The sequence below is a fragment of the Nycticebus coucang genome, chromosome 8 (assembly GCF_027406575.1).
Source record: "Nycticebus coucang isolate mNycCou1 chromosome 8, mNycCou1.pri, whole genome shotgun sequence".
Lineage (NCBI taxonomy): Eukaryota > Metazoa > Chordata > Mammalia > Primates > Lorisidae > Nycticebus > Nycticebus coucang.
In genome coordinates, this window is record NC_069787.1 from 93675024 (window position 1) to 93691721 (window position 16698).

Sequence of the window (16698 nt, forward strand, 5' to 3'; positions counted from 1 at the left end):
GACAACCATCACAGACTACCAGGATTGGGTCAAAAGGACTCAAAAGTCTATCTAAAAAGATATATGTCTAAGTCAAACTTGGGACCATCTGAGTGTCAGTAAGATAACAACTGCAATGGACTAAAAACACATCAAGTATATTTAAATTCATGCATGCATAGTGATGCTACAAAACTCACTGGTCACATCTGGAAGATGTCAGGGAACCCACTCATTATTCTAATTAGTAAGTAAAGGAAAATAAATATTTAACCTTTTCTATATAAACTATGCTTTGGGGCCAGGTGCAGTGGCTCATTCCTGTAATCCTAGCACTCTGGCAGATCGCTTAAGTTCATAAGTTTGAGACCAGCCTGAGCAAAATTGAGACCCCATCTCTAAAAAACAGATGAGTGTTGTGGTGGATGCCTGTAGTGCCAGCTACTCGGGAGGCTAAGGCAAGAGGATTGCTTAAGCCCAAAAGTTTGAGGGTGCTGTGAGCCATTAACACCACAGCCTTCTACGAAGGGTGACAAAGTAAGACTGTCTCAAAAAATAAAATAAAATAAAATAAACTATACTTCAGGACAAGCATACAGTTGATAAGGACAAGTTGCTCTTTATAGAAGGATTCCAACTAATGAATGAAGAAAGAATGACAAAATTATAAAATCACATAACGGAAAATAAAGGATTCAAGACAATCATGATCCAAAACAGAATAACAACTAAATACTTTGTTTCCCAATGGAGAAGTACAATATCCTTTTTTTTTTTTTTTTAATTTGGTCGGGGCTGGGTTTGAACCCGCCACCTCCGGCATATGGGACCGGCGCCCTACCCACTGAGCCACAGGCACCGCCCGAGAAGTACAATATCTTCCCTGAAGGATTCATGCTAAATCTGGGTAACCGGTACTTAGGGGTTCAATGTATTTTCTATTTTTAATATGTTTTTCCTAATAGAAGTTAAAAATAAATAAAAGACCTTGGTGCTCTCCTCATGCATAGCTCATGTGCCAGTGTGGTGAACCAAGACTGAAAGGTCAGCTTCCTCACCTATCTCCAATCCCTTGGCCTTTGGCAGAATAAGCACTGTTTGGAGGCTTCTGAGGAAGTCTAAAAACAGGGACCAGCCCCTGCCCTTTTCCTCTAGGTTACCTAGGGTAAAGCCCATCCTGATGCAAGTTGGCCCCTCATCTGCAGAAACCCACTATCCCCCCACTTCCCACAACTGTACCCCCAGGCTAGTCCTTAGCCCTGAGGGAGGCAATATTTACTCAGTTATCACACAGAGTATCTTGGCACAACCTCAGTAGTGGAAACTTAGCCATAACTATAAAAACCAAACTTTTCTCTCTGAGCTCCAAGTGCTTTCCTCACTTCCCATCCCCTTCCCCCAGGGAAGGTAAAGATGCCCACAAACAAAGGATACTGTACTGGTTGCGATGCTTTGCATTCTCCTTCATTCTCTGTAACTGTTGCTGGTGACATTTCATGCTCCAAGGGTTGTAGTGTTTAAGTTGGGAACTTATATTCCCCTTTTTCTCTACACTGTAGTATAAAACTTCTGATTTCTTTAGCCACTCAAATTCTTCTTCTAACTTATGGCTACAAAGAGACAAGGACCCAGTAAATTAGTTGTCTTATCAAAATTCAAGACCAAAGAGGCACAAAAGAACTTTCTCGAATAATGGAAAGTCTGACATCTTAATGTGGTGGAGTTTCAGTGCACAAATCTGTCAAAACTCAGTGAAGACTTCAAATGGGTGCATTTTATTGTAAGTGTAATCATACCTCAAGAAATTACACCTTTTTCATTTTAAAAAGGAAGGCCAGGTGTAGTGGTTCATGCCAGTAGCACTCTGGGAGGTTGAGGTGGGTGGACTGCTTGAGCTCAGGAGTGAACCAGCCTGAGCAAGAGGGAGACCCCTGCCTCTACTAAAATTAGAAAAAACTAGCCAGGTGTTGTGGCAAGCACCTATAGTCCCACCTACTCAGGAGGCTAAGGCAAAAGGATTGCTTGAGCCCAAGAGTTTGAGGTTGGTGTGAGCTACGCTGATGCCACAGCATTCTACCCAGGGCAAGAATTTGAGACTCTGTCTCAAAAAAAAAAAAAAAAGTTTAAAAAGACACCTGTAGTCCCAACTACTTGGGAGGCTAAGGCAAGAGAATTGCCTAAGCTCAGGAGTTTGAGGTTGCTGTGAGCTGTGATGCCACAGCACTCTGCCAAGGGTGACAAAGTGAGACTCTTGGTCTCTACAAAAAAATACAAAATAAAAGAAAGAAAATTAAGGGATCAGCCTGCCACTGTTTTCTACAGCAAAGAGAACCAAAGATGCAACATGAGTCCCTTGTTCCCTGCAAATAGGGAGCTTCCACTGCCCTCTTGTGGGTACCATCTCCTGGTTTCTGTTACATCCAGGTTCCATGACTCCAAATGCTGGAGACTGGGAAAATATAAACTGAAATTCTGAGCAACAGGTCAACCTACTTAGTTATTTTATTTTTTTGAGACAGAGTTTCACTATGTCGCTCTTGGTAGAATGCTGTGGCGTTACAGCTCACAGCAACCTCCAACTCTTGGGCTCAAGCAATTCTCCTGCCTCAGCCTCCCAAGTAGCTGGGATTACAGGTGCCCGCCACAACGCCCAGCTATTTTTTATTGCAGTCATCGTTGTTTGTTTTTTTTTTCTTTTTTAGCTAGCCTGGGCTAAGTTCAAACCCACCACCCTGGGTGTATGTGGCTGGCGCCATAACCACTATGCTAAAGGCATCAAACCTACTTAGTTATTTTATTTTATTTATTTATTAAATCATAGCTGTGTACATTAATGCAGTCATGGTGTACAATGTGGTTTTATATGCAATTTGAAATATTTTCATCAAACTGGTTAACATAGCCTTCATGGTATCTTCTTAGTTACTGTGTTAAGACATTCATATTCTATATTTAGTAAGTTTCACATGTACCCTTGTTAAGATGCACCGTAGGTGTGGTCCCACCAATTACCCTCCCTCCATCCATTCCCCCCTCCCCTAGTTATTTTAAATATACTTTAATTTATATAATTTGTATAATTTTCATAAGCTCTGACAAGGTGCAAGACTCGGAAGGCCCCACACAGGGGATCCTGGGCATTTGGGGATGCCCAACATCAATGACCACAACATTTTGTCCCAATCAGTAACCAACTCAAGGTCAAAGGATGGCTCCTGTCATGGTCACTGCTACATCCCCAGGACAAAGGATATGGCTTAGCACACAGCAGTTGTGGAAAGAGTGAATCTTCTTTTACAGCTGCCATTGCAACTGTTTATTCAAAACAGTATAATCAACCCAGAGTCAATTAAAGAGAAGTTGGCCATGTGGGCAACTGGCTGCTAGGTGACAAGGCACCTGCTAAGTCCATCATGAGTCTTTAGCTCCAGGGAACTAGGACACAACCAATACCCTCATTACTTCCTTTCTCTCTCACAGAACCCAGTGTTCCCCTACCAGTCTATACTCACCTCTTCATCTTCTCCTCTTTCCGGTGCTGGCGCACCCAATCCTTGGGAGTCTTTTCCATTTCTAGAACATGATGTTTTTTGTTTGTCCACCTTAGGAGCTTACTTTTTGGTTCACAATCTGAATTATCTACAATGTCCACAGTTCCATGGTCCCCCTTTAATGGATATGCTATTAAACACAAATTCCTGTCTTCATCTTCTTCAAAGCGCACAGACACTACACCTGGAAAAGGAGGGGTAAGGGGCACAAAGAACTTTTAATTCCATAAGAAGATGCGTTCTAAGTAACATGATTGTAACGTTTGTTTTTTTCTTACCCTGTTCCTTAGTCTCTATGTTGCCAGAGGCCCCAAACTCATCTGCAAACTTAACAAATATCAAAACAGCTAGAAAAGATGACACCATACAAGACAAGCGATTAGGGAGCAAACATGGCTGAGAGTCTTCCTCTCTAATGCACTCAACAAGGCAAGAGCCAAAGAATTACAAGACACATTTTTCCATCATTGAAAATGTTTATTAATTTTTATGTTAACTCTTCTAATCCTGAGAAACTTAAAACATTGCTCTTTGTATCTTGTGGGAATTTTTAATGCCCTAAAGAGAAACTCTTGACAGCCTTAACACTTGCTTGAAAGCAGAGCCTGAACACCAGGAAACATAGGTTTGCCTGAGGGTAAGAAGCATTCAAGGGTAAGGGAAAACTGGGTAAGCAGAGCAAAATAAAGGGGCAAACAAAACAAACCACACAGCACAACAGACAACCTAGCAAAGGCTTCCCACAATGCTCCCACATGTGTGGGAGCCCCAAGCCTTTTGTTCTTCTGAAATATGTTTTTATTGGTCTTTGCAGTCTCATATCACAAAGGAACAAAATAAACACAAGGCAGATATGGTTGGGCAGGGAGCACAGACATGTGGCGGCCTTGAAAGCAGCTCTCCCCCTTGAGTCTCTAGAACCTGCCATGTGTAATCAGACAGTCTTTTGAGAAGGGGGCTGTCAGGTGGGAACATTTCAGCAGGTGCCGACGAGCGCCTTACAAACGACTGGCTGAACACCTTTCCTCCCAGGCCTCTCTGCCCCAGGATCACTCAATCTGCTCAGTCCTTGCTGCCCGCCCGCTCGCTTGCTGCAGGGGAATGCGTGCTCAGAGAGAGATGACACTTCTGAGGTGGCCCACGGCTCTGGGTGCAGAGGAGCCTGGGTGGGGAATTCAGGGGACCACACATCCCTGTGGCCATGGGATAAAGGACCATGGGGAAAAAAGGGGGCATGGCGGCCAGCTAAGGGGCCTTTGGCTTTGTCCTGGAAAAAACAACAGAGAAGGACCAAGTGAGGGCCCCAATTTCCCCACCCACACCCCAACATAACATGCATATTCAGAGTACAGAGAGAAGCATCCAGTACATTCTACATTCTATCTTAAAAACAATGTTTCAACAGTCCCAGAAGAACTTAAATTGTCCTAGAGCAGCAGTTCTCAACCTGTGGCTTGCCACCCACAGGGAACTGTATTAAAAGGTTGGGGCATTAGGTTGAGAACCACTGTCCTAGAGTCTTGTATAATCCAGGCAATACACATTCAAAATTCACTTCTTTAATGGGTTCTTCTTTGATTTATTAAAGATTCCCCCTCCCCAGGAAAGACCACACTATCCTGGTGGCTCCTGATGTTCCCCAAAAAATACATTATAAAAAGAAAGAAAAGTCACTATATGTGAATCAAAGAGTTGCCTTCACATAGCAATTTGGGGGGCATTCTGTAATAGCAAAGGGATTCAACTAATCAGCACAGGCCTCCCACTCTGGCACTCCATCTGACTCAACCCTGCTCCCAGCCTACCTAATCACCCAGGGCTTCTGGTTTCCTGGAGGACAAAAAGCAAGCCGGAAAGTATTCTGGATAAAGTCTTCCCCCACAGGTCCCCCCACTGGGGGGGGACTATGGGTTACTGTTATCAAGAAATACCTAAATACAACTACACTTCCACCAAAAAAACCCTCAAATCTATACAAACACACAATAAAAATCAAGCAATCTTACCAGGGCTTGAAAACTCAGGGTGAGGTGCTGGGCTGAGGGCCAAGAGGAGGAGGAGGAGGAGGGAAAGCATGGGGGAGGGGGGTGAGGGCTCCAAGGATGGCTGCCAGGGCCTTCTGTGACTAAAATCCCTCCCATCTCCTGGCCATGCGCTGGAGACCTCTCCTGCTGCTGGGGGCTCACCTTTGTACTGGGGAGTGAATTTGCGCATCTCAGCTGGGAGGGTCTCGTAGAACTGATGTTCCCTTGGGACGAGGGGCTTGCACAGGGTTGTCTCATTGAAGCGGAGCACACACGAGTGCCCCCCGACCTGGTGGACAAAGGGCTCCAGCAGGATGCCCTTGGCACGGGGCTCCATGTCCATGGCCCTGAAGGCCGGGCTCATCCTCTGGGTGCAGGTGGCAGGGAGAAGGGGGAGGTGGCAGGGTCCAGAAGCCAGCACGTCCTCTCTCTATTGTCTGTGCCTGCGTCAGACTGATCTTGGCTTCTTGGCTTGTGCAGGCCAGGATTCTCTGCTGGAAACAAACACAATGATGACATGGGGTTTGGAAGCTGCCTGCCTATAGCCTCATAGCAGCTTGCCTGGCTTCACAGACAAATAGCCTAAATTCACACAGGGCTCCGCCCACTCCATTCACCCTGGCCCCATCTCCTCCCACAGAAGAACAAACACTCAGCTCACTGGGTGGAGCGAGATGCAGACAGGCAGGAAATAGGTTCCAGGGACCCCTAAACAACCACAGGCATCCCCCCAAAGCCTCAGTAATGTTAGAAAGCCCCTATTCCAGGCAAAACACAATACTGCCGTGAGGTGAAATCACAATTTCAAATCTAATACTCGGATTAAATCTTAGCATTTTCCAATAAAATTGACAAGCTTAAGGTGAATGACATCCAAATCTCTCCACTAATTGTATTTTCATAAAATGCATTTAAATACAGGGAAAACCTCCTTGGCACATAATCCAGTTAAGATTTGCTTGTCCAGGCTCGGCTCCTGTGGCTCAAGCGGCTAAGGCGCCAGCCACGTACACCTGAGCTGGCGGGTTCGAATCCAGCCTGGGCCTGCCAAACAACAATGACGGCTGCAATCAAAAAATAGCTAGGCGTTGTGGTGGGCCCCTGTAGTCCCAGCTACTTGGGAGGCAGAGGCAGGAGAATCGCTTAAGCCCAGGAGTTGGAGGTTGCTGTGAGCTGTGAAGCCACAACCTCTACCCAGGGACTCTGTCTCCAAAAAAGAAAAGATTTTGCTTGTCCAGGGCAGTGCCTAAGGCTCAGTGGGTAGGGCACTGGCCCCATATACCGTGGGTGGTAGGTTCGAACCCGGCCCCAGCCAAACTGCAACAAAAAAATAGCTGGGTGTTGTGGTGGGCACCTGTAGTCCCAGCTACTCAGGAGGCTGAGGCAAGAGAATTGCCTAAGCCCAAAAGCTGGAGGTTGCTGTAAAGTGAGACTCTGTCTCTAACAACAACAAAAAAAGATTTACTTGTCCAGGTTGGCCACATACACCACTCATGCCCAAGGCCAAAGACAAGCCCCATTAACCTTATTAGCAATGGAGCTTAGACCCAGATTTAATGATTAACATCTGTATCTAAAAACAACCGACTGAGGCTGGCTAACTCCATTTAAAAAGACACACAGTGTTCTAGGTCACCTCCTATTTTTACCAGTTCTATCCTGATTTCCAAAAGCTGGGGCACGAACCAAAGTTGCACTCCAGGAGCAATCGGAGCTCTCATCCCCTCCTACCAGGTCCAGGGCCTTAGAACCTAGCCACACACTAGATGCATACTTGTTAGCAAAGCCTGTTAACCATTTCAGGGCACATAAAGCTAGTTCTCAGTTTTATCCAAATTACAGACTGCAGTCTCTACTAACACTACTTATAGGGTTTGAACTACATTTCATTATGTGTACAGTGATCTTACTGGGAAGTCCTATAGTTCCCATGACTCCAACTGAGATGGTGGCAGTGAGGATGTATCTGCTGAAGATGTGTCTTCTGTCTCTTATGTGGGTAAAGCACCTGTTATGTACCAGACCTTATAATAGGACCTCTTACATCATTTGGTCTTCATGACACTTTCTATAAAGCAGATACTATTTTCCCTGTTGTAAACAATGAAGCCAATTAGGAGAGGTTAGGAAATTTATTCAGGGCCAGGGATAATAAGCTACAGCTCCCAAGTGAACCCCAGACTGTTGGATCTCCCACACAGCTTCCTCTAGAGCCCACAGTCTCCAGCACTTCTGCCTTGGTAGAGCATTCTTACTATACATATGGGTCATTTAGCTTGTCCCATGGAGCGTTCTCACCACTTATTTATATTTTGTTTATAAGATAGCCTTTATTTTCTTAAAAGAATTTAAGCTGGTGTCGTCTCTTCCTTTCAGAGAAAACCTGACTGTGGGTCCAAACTAAACTCAAAGATTAGGAATCAATAAGCTTTCCCATGTGCAAAAAGCAAAGAACGTAAGGCCCTGATTGCCTGGCACTGCCTTCACGTCACCACAAAAACCTTCAGGAGGTCACGTAGTGAGAAGAGTCCAGAAACTCAACATGGGCAATGGGACTGTAAATTTGAATACATTCTAGACATTTTAAATTTTTTTAAGAGACAGGGTCTTGCTGTTGTCCAAACTGGAATGCAGTAATGAAATCATGGCTCACTGCAGCCCAGAATACCTGGATTTAATCTTCCTGCCTCAGACTCCTGAATAGGTAGCACTACAGGCACATGCCACCAACTGCCAGCTAATTTTTTCTTATTTTTTGTAAAGATAGGGGTTTCACGATGTTGCCCAGGCTGGTGTTGAATTCCTGGCTTCAACAGATCCTCCAGTCTCAGCATCCCCAAGTGCTAGGATCACACGTGTGAGCCACGTGCCTGGCCACAGCCATTCTAGATGGAGCTGTGAGATGCCTGGCCACAGAGCCTTTTCCTTTAGGTCTTACAGACTGGTCCACATTAGTCTAAGAAAGCTATTGATTCATGATCAGCCTACCACTACCAAAGCATAGCACAGATAACCATAATTACTAAATTGTGAAAGCACAAGATGTTCCTTATGGGCCAGGCTTTAGAAATACAATCCAAAGATTTCATAAAGGTGTAAAACTGCTTTTGCTATCAAAACAATGCTAACCATAATCCAAATCCCTTTCCCATTCTGCTCAGGATTCTTTAAATGCATTCAATTATGTAGAAAAATACCTCTCTCCTCTCTCTCCAGTTATCGCTCTTTTCCCCACCTCGCTGAAACATTTTATTTTTTATGTATTTTATTATTTTCTTTCTTCTTTTTTTTGAGACAGAGTCTATGTCACCGTCAGTAGAGTGCTGAGGCGTCACAGCTCACAGCAACCTCTAACTCCTAAGCTAAAGCGATTCTCTTGCCTCAGCCTCCCAAGTAGCTGGGACTATAGCCGCCCACCACAACACCTGGCTATTTTTTTGTTGCAGCTGTCATTGTTTAGCAGGCCCAAGCCGGGTTCAAACCCACCAGCCTCAGTGCAGGTGGCTGGCACCATAAGCATTGTTGCTACGGATCCCAAGCCTATTTTACCATTTTCTATTCTATTCTACTCTATTCCATTCCATTCCTAGATCACCTTGGGTAGAGCGCCATGGTATCATACCTCACAGCAACCTCAAACTCCTGGGCTCAAGCGATCCTCTTGCCTCAGCCTCCTGAGTAGCTGGGGCAACAGGTACCCACCACCACATCCCACTAACTTTTCTGTTTTTAGTAGAGATAGGGTCTCACTCTTGCTTAGGCTGGTCTCAAACTCCTGAGCTCAAGTGATCCACCTGCCTCGGCCTCCCAGAGTGCTAGGATTACAGGCATGAGACATCAAGCCTGGCCTTACGAAAAATTTTAAATTTCAAAAACCAAACAAACAGGAGCAGCGCCTGTGGCTCAGTGAGTAGGGCACCCACCCCATATGCTGAGGGTGATGGGTTCAAACCCGGCCCTGGCCAAACTGCAACAAAAAAATAGCCAGGCGTTGTGGCGGGCACCTGTAGTCCCAGCTACTTGGGAGGCTGAGGCAAGAGAATCACCTAAACTCAGGAGTTGGAGGTTGCTGTGAGCTGTGATGCCACAGAACTCTACCGAGGGTGACAAAGTGAGACTCTGTCTCTACAAAAAAACAAGCAAACAATCCAGGCAAGGTGGCTCATTGCCTGTAATTCTAGCATTCTGGGAATCCAAGGCAGGAAGACTGCTTGAGGTCAGGCATTCAAGACCAGACTAAGGAAAGAGAAATCCACCACCCCCCCACCATCTCTACTAAAAATAGAAAAATTAGCCAGGAATGGTGGTATGCACCTGGAGGTCCAGCTACTCAGAAGGCTGAGGCAGGAGGGACTTCTTAAGCCTAGGAGTTTGAGGTTGCAATGAGCTATGATGATACCACTGGACTCTACCCAAGGTGACAAAGAGAGATTGTCTCAAAAGTTAAACGAAATATCAGAATATCAAGGCATTCCACATAGTAAGTTAAGTCCTGTTTTATGATCTCTTTGTTTCAATTGTGTTCAGTCAGTTTCTCAATCTGAACATAAGTATGGCTTCACTGTTCAACATACTTCTTATATTTGGAATCCCAAAGTAGGGCTTCTGGTCTAGGATCCCTTATAAGCCCTCTCTCTGCAAGAAAACAAAGGATAGACTTCCCAAAGATTATACAGAAAATCCCCAAGGCACTTGCTCTTTCTCATTGATCTGTTAATCTCTCTGTTCCACATACACTTTGAGCAGTGGGATTTCTTTGGGGGTTTTAAGACCTAAGATCTGAGGCTCAGTTTCCCAGGAATCGTGGAGTATTAATGGTTATCATAAAGCCCATGCAATGTATGGGCCCTATACCTAGAGAGGTAGGAAATAACCATAAATACTAGCTTTGGATTTGGCATCTATTGGATTTAGCGTTTATTTTAAAGCTTTCCACATTGCCTCCCATTTGTCCAGGCCTTTTTTTTTTTTTAATTTTTAAAGATTAGGACTCACTACATTGCCTAGGCTGATCTTAAACTCCTAGCCTTCAGGGATCCTCCAGCCTTGGACTCCCAAAGTGCTGGGATTATAGGTATGAGCTGCCATACTGGGCCTAATATTCTTAGCTTTTCAAGTATTGCAAATAAAATGGCTATGACTCATGAAAACACCCCTGGGTCCTTAGTTCACTCATCCAGAATGTGGTTAATGAGGCTACAAATGGGATCTATGGGACCACTTACTCTGCCTCAAGAAAAGCTCCAAGGACACTATCCTGATGGTGAAAAAACAGCCCTCACCCTCGTGAGTCTCAGAAACACAACCCATCATCTACTCAGTACACATTTATACAAAACCCTCGACTACACCATTAGGGTCACCAAATATCTCATACATCGCTGGTGGGAATACAAAAAGGCATAACTACTTTGGAAAACAGTCTGGCAATTTCTAAAGAAGTTAAGCATAGGGCGGCGCCTGTGGCTCAGTCGGTAGGGCGCCGGCCCCATATGCTGGGGGTGACGGGTTCAAGCCCGGCCCCAGCCAAACTGCAACCAAAAAAAATAGCCGGGCGTTGTGGCGGGCGCCTGTAGTCCCAGCTACTCGGGAGGCTGAGACAAGAGAATCGCTTAAGCCCTGGAGTTGGAGGTTGCTGTGAGCTGTGTGAGGCCACGGCACTCTACCGAGGGCCATAAAGTGAGACTCTGTCTCTACAAAAAAAAAAAAAAAAAAAAAAAAGAAGTTAAGCATAGGCCAATTGTGGTGGCTCAGGCCTGTAAACATAGCACTCTAGGAGACTGAGGCAGGAGGATGGTTTGAGGCCGGGAGATTGAGACCAACCTGAGCAACAGTGAGACCCCATCTCTACAAAAAAAATAGAAAAATCATCCAGGTGTGGTAGTACCTGCTTGCAGTTCCAGTTATTTGGGAGGCTGAGGCAGGAAAGCGGCTTGAGCACAAGAGTTCAAGGTTACAGTGAGCTGTGATAAGTATACTGTGCTCTAGTCCAGGTGACAAAGCAAGACCCTGTCTTAAAAAAAAAAAAAAAGCATGTACTTACTAGATATAGCAATCCTTTTAAATATTTAACTAAGAGAAATGAAAACATTTCCACAGAAAGACATACACAAATGTTCATAAGACCTCTGGTTCACTATAGCCAAAGGTAGAAACAACCACCCAAACTTCCATCAAATGGGTTAATTGATAAACTGTATATTCAAACAATTATTCAGCAATTACAAAGGCATGTACTGATACATGCAAAAACACAGATTAATCACAAAAGCATTATGCTAAGTGAAAGAAGCCAATCATGAAAGACTACACACTATACAATTCCATTTATATGAAATTCTAGGCAAAACTATACTGGCAGAAAGTAGATAAGCAATTGCAAAAGGGATAGAAGTTGGGGAGCAGGACTGACTGCCAAAAGGCCCAAGAGTACTTTTAGGGGTGATGAAAATGTTCTATGTTGTGATGGGGTCAGTGATCGAGACTCTATAAATTTGCCAAAACTTAATCGAATATAGAATTAAAATTGGTGAATCTTTTTTTTTTGAGACAGTCTCACTATACCGCCTTCAGTAGAGTGCTATGGCGTTACAGCTCACAGCAACCTCCAACTCTTGGGCTTAAGTGATTCTCTTGCCTCAACCTCCCAAGAAACTGGGACTACAGAAGCCTGCCACAATGCCGGGCTATTTTTTTGTTGTAGTTGTCACTGTGGTTTAGCAGGCCTGGGTGGGGTTCAAACCCACTAGCCCCAGTGTATGTGGCTGGTGCCCTAACCAGTGAGATATGGCCGCAGTGCCAAAATTGGTGAATCTTGGGCTGGCACGGTGGCTCACATCTGTAATCCCAGCACTCTAGAGGTTGAGGCAGGTGATCACCTAAGCTCAGGAGTTCAAGACCAGACTGAACAAGATCGAGACCCCTCCATCTCTACTAAAAATAGAAAAAACTAGCCACGTGTGGTGGGCACTTGTAGTCTTGGCTACTCAGGAGGCTGAGATGAGAGGATCACTTTAGCCCAGGAGTTTAGGGTTGCTGTGAGCTGTAGGACACCACAACACTCTCTACCCAGGGTGAATGTGTGACTCTGTCTCAAAAAAAAATTCGTGGGGCGGCACCTGTGGCTCAGTGAGTAGGGCGCCGGCCCCATATACTGAGGGTGGCAGGTTCAAACCCAGCCCCGGCCAAAATGCAACATAAAAATAGCCGGGCGTTGTGGCCAGCGCCTGTAGTTCCAGCTGCTCGGGAGGCTGAGGCAAGAGAATTGCTTAAGCCCAAGAGCTGGAGGTTGCTGTGAGCCCTGTGACATCATGGCATTCTACCGAGGGCGGTAAAGTGAGACTGTCTCTACAAAAAAAAAAAAAAAAAAATTGGTGATGGCTCGGCACAGTGGTTACAACACCAGTCACATATACCAAGGCTGGTGGGTTCAAATCCGACCCAGGCCAGCTAAAACTATGACAACTTCAACAAAAAATAGCCCAGCATTGTGGCAGGTGCCTGTAGTCCCAGCTACTAGGGAGGCTGAGGCAAGGGAATCACTTAAGCACAAGAGTTTGAGGATACCATGGCACTCTACCAAGGGCAACACAGTGAGACTCTGTCTGAAAAAAAAAAAGAAAAGAAAAAGAAAGAAAATTTGGTGACTCTTACAGTATAAATACTTCAATAATGGGATTAATGTTTTCCTTATATGATTTTGAATTTAAATTTTTTTTATAAGTACATGTTATTTTAATAGTCAGAAAAGATTATACTTAAACACCTCTTTGCTATTAGTTTCTACATGCAAACTCATTGGCTGAAACTTCCTTTCCCATCTATTCTAACTGGGCTCATTTGCCTCATTTTGGGCATCTTGAGTCATTCATGCCAAGGTCAGTGTTGGTTGCCTTCTTGTTCAAAGTAAAGTCTTCTCCCTGACTGTGGTGAAGCCACCCCCTGATGGTAGAGACTTTCAGGGACACCCTTCTTTCCCCTCAATAAATCCATTGATACCTGCTGCTAAATACCAATATATCCTAAAGCAATCTTCTATTTGAAAGCTTAATTTTTATCAGGTTCTCAACCCTAGCAGATTTCTACTGTTGCATGATTATCTTTTTTTCAACTTCTTCTTTTTTTTTTTTTTTAGAGACAGAGTTTCACTTTATGGCCCTTGGTAGAGTGCCATGGCATCATACAGCTCACAGCAACCTCCAACTCCTGGGCCCAAGCGATTCTCCTGCCTCAGCCTCCCGAGTAGCTGGGACCACAGGTGCCGGCCACAACACCCGGCTATTTTTTGGTTGCAGTTCAGCCAGGGCCGGGTTTGAACCCGCCACCCTCGGTATATGGGGCCGGTGCCTTACCGACTGAGCCACAGGCGCCGCCCCCTTTTTTTTTTTTCAACTTCTTATAAAGCCAAACAAAAGCATCCTTCATGCACACAGGAACAGAAACATAAAGGTCTGATAAGGCACCCATAAGGAAAGAAAAATCAGCAGCAAATGTTCCAATTACACTGGCTTCCTTATTATTTCTCAACTATGTCTGACACACACCTACCTCCCTTGTTTTGTACATTCTTCCCCAGATATTCCCCTTTGGCTCACTACTCCCTTAGACTCCTTCAGCTCTTTATGCAAATATTACCTCTTTAATGAGATCTTCCTGAGCAACCAGATCCAAAACTGCCACTCCCAACTCAGCCACATTCTCTGATATACTCTTGCTTTATTTTCTCCTTAGTACTTATCACCATCTAACATACTGTGTGTTTATTTGTCTTTTCTACTGTCTGTCTCTTCCCATCCCAGTTCCACTCGAAAACAAATTCCATGAAGTCAGAGATTTTTAACTGCCCTGTTCACGGCTGAATCTCCAGAATTCAAAAGGGCACCAGCATAGAATAGATGCTCCACAGAATGGACTTCAAATCAGTACTGCATCATGAATATCTACTGCATACTCATCATCAGGGAACTCCAAACGCACCCACTACAATTACAATCCAAACCCACACTAATTATATAGTGATGAGTACAATTATTAAAACAAGGCATGCTGCACACTTTACAAAATGCATCCTACCAGGCCAGCCACAGTTGTTTATGCCTATAATCCTAGCACTTTGGGAGGACAAGGCAGAAGACTGCTTGAGCTCAGGAGTTCAAGACCAGCCTGAGGAAGAGACCCCACCTCTTCTAAAAACAGAAAATTTAGCCAGGCATTATGACTAGTGCCTATAGTGCCAGCTACTCTGGAAGCTGAGGCAAGAGGATTGCTTGAGCCCAAGAGTTTGAGGATGCTGTGAGCTATGACACCACGGCACTCTACCCAGGGGGACAGAGTGAGACTGTCTCCAAATAAATAAAAAAAAAAAAAATTATTTTGGGTGGTGCCTGTGGCTCAAAGGAGTAGGGTGCCGGCCCCATATGCCAGAGGTGGCACGTTCAAGCCCAGCCCTGGCCAAAAACTGGAAAAAAAAAAAAAAAATTATTTCAAGTTCTGAATAGTGTTGATCTTGCAATTATTGTTACCCACCTTATTAAGTATGCATTACCTGAGGAGTATGAATGAAGGACTCTGCACTCAAATGTTCACCTGGGATCTGCTAGTGTGCAAACACTTCACGTAAAAAAAGCCCAACCTCTTGACATGCTGACAACTAACCTTTTGGAAAATTCTCTCCTGTAGAAAATCAGGTGAGAAAAGACTGGTTATTAAAGAATAAAAGTAGGCTCAGAGCCCATAGCACAGTGGTTACGGTGCCAGCCACATACACAGAGGCTGGTGTTCAAACCTGGCCCAGGCCAGCTAAAACAACAATGACAACTGCAACAAAAAATAGGCAGGTGTTGTGGTGGGCACCTGTAGTCCCAGCTACTTGGGAGGCTGAGGCAAGAGAATTGCTTAAGTCCAAGAGTTTTATGTTGCTATGAGCTGTGACGCCACACACTCTACCCAGGGTGAGGGTAACATAGTGAGATTGTCTCAAAAAAAAAAAAAAAAAAAAAAGCACCAAGAAAGGCCATGAGTTGGTCCTGAGTATGTATACAAAGCCTCTTCAGCAATGAGTCTGCCAGACCAGTTTTAACAAGGTATCTCAGCAAGATCATGCCAAAGGAAAGCCATTCCCTCCCATGACCTAGACTCCTAAGGAAATGGCAACAAATAAGGTACAATCCCTGGCAACAAAATGAATACATAAAAAGTAGTTTTAGCAAAATAAAGCCAGCAGGAAAGAGTTAAGCTGTACTCAGTGTTTGAGAATGCTTTGTGGTAGCACCAAATGGAACTATCTAGGTACATGGCATCAGAATACTATCAACCTCAGGAAAACTCCATAAAAATCAAGTCTAGCACATCTCTTACCCTCCATCATGAATGCACTCACCTCCAAATCCAGCAATATGAGTGAAACAAAAATTTTTTCATTTAACTGTATTATGGACTATTAGAATAACATACAAATTTTTGCTCATCAATTTTGTATTTTTTTACAAGTGAGATAATATTTATGAAATACTCTTTAAATAAAAGAGGCTAGGCATGGTGGCTCATGCCAGTAATCCTAGCAGTCTGGGAGGCTAAAGTGGGAGGATTGCTTAAGCTCAGGAGTTTGAGACCAGCCTCCGCAAGAGGGAGACCCTGTCCCTACCAAAAATAGAATAACTAGCGGGGCATTGTGATGAGTGCCTGTAGTCTCAGCTACTTGGGAGCCTGAGGCAGGAGGATCACTTGAGCCCAGGGGCTTGAGGTTTTTGTGAGTTAAGCTGAGACCATAGGACTCTTGCCCAGGTAAGAGAACAAGATTCTGTCTCAAAAAAAAAAGTAGAAATGGAGTATTTTACATTATATATATTTTACTACACGTGCGCACACACACTGTAAAAAATACCAGCTATACACGTGCGCGCACACAAACTGTAAAAAATACCAGCTATTCACATGGGTCATGGCTGCCTGCCCCTTTCCAAGGCTCTGTATTCACTGCATAAGAAACTCTGAATGCGGCTCGGCGCCCATAGCACGGTGATTACAGTGCACCAAGGCTGAGGTTCAGAAACCGGCCTGGGGCAGCTGAACAATGACAACTACAACAACAACAACAAAATATAGCTAGGCATTGTGGTGGGCGCCAGTAGTCCCAGCTACTTGGG

At 44.5% G+C, this 16698-nt stretch overlaps 1 protein-coding gene across 8 annotated transcripts in view; it reads right to left on the bottom strand.

The window, feature by feature from the left end:
• IP6K2 (inositol hexakisphosphate kinase 2) overlaps positions 1-16698 on the bottom strand; it is a 32247-nt gene that overhangs the window by 3763 nt on the left and 11786 nt on the right. Inside the window, exons 2-5 of one of the 8 annotated variants that reach the window (XM_053599123.1) lie at positions 11442-11567; positions 5717-6045; positions 3492-3714; positions 1414-1589 (exon numbers count right to left, since the gene is read on the bottom strand). In XM_053599123.1, coding sequence (XP_053455098.1) covers positions 1414-1589; positions 3492-3714; positions 5717-5918 — 601 coding nt within the window. In that variant the 5' untranslated portion in view covers positions 5919-6045; positions 11442-11567. Of the gene's footprint in view, positions 1-1413; positions 1590-3491; positions 3715-3808; positions 5522-5716; positions 6049-7464; positions 7637-11441; positions 11568-15098; positions 15227-16698 lie in introns of those variants that run through there. The other 7 variants (XM_053599118.1, XM_053599122.1, XM_053599120.1 and 4 more) reach the window with 7 other exon arrangements.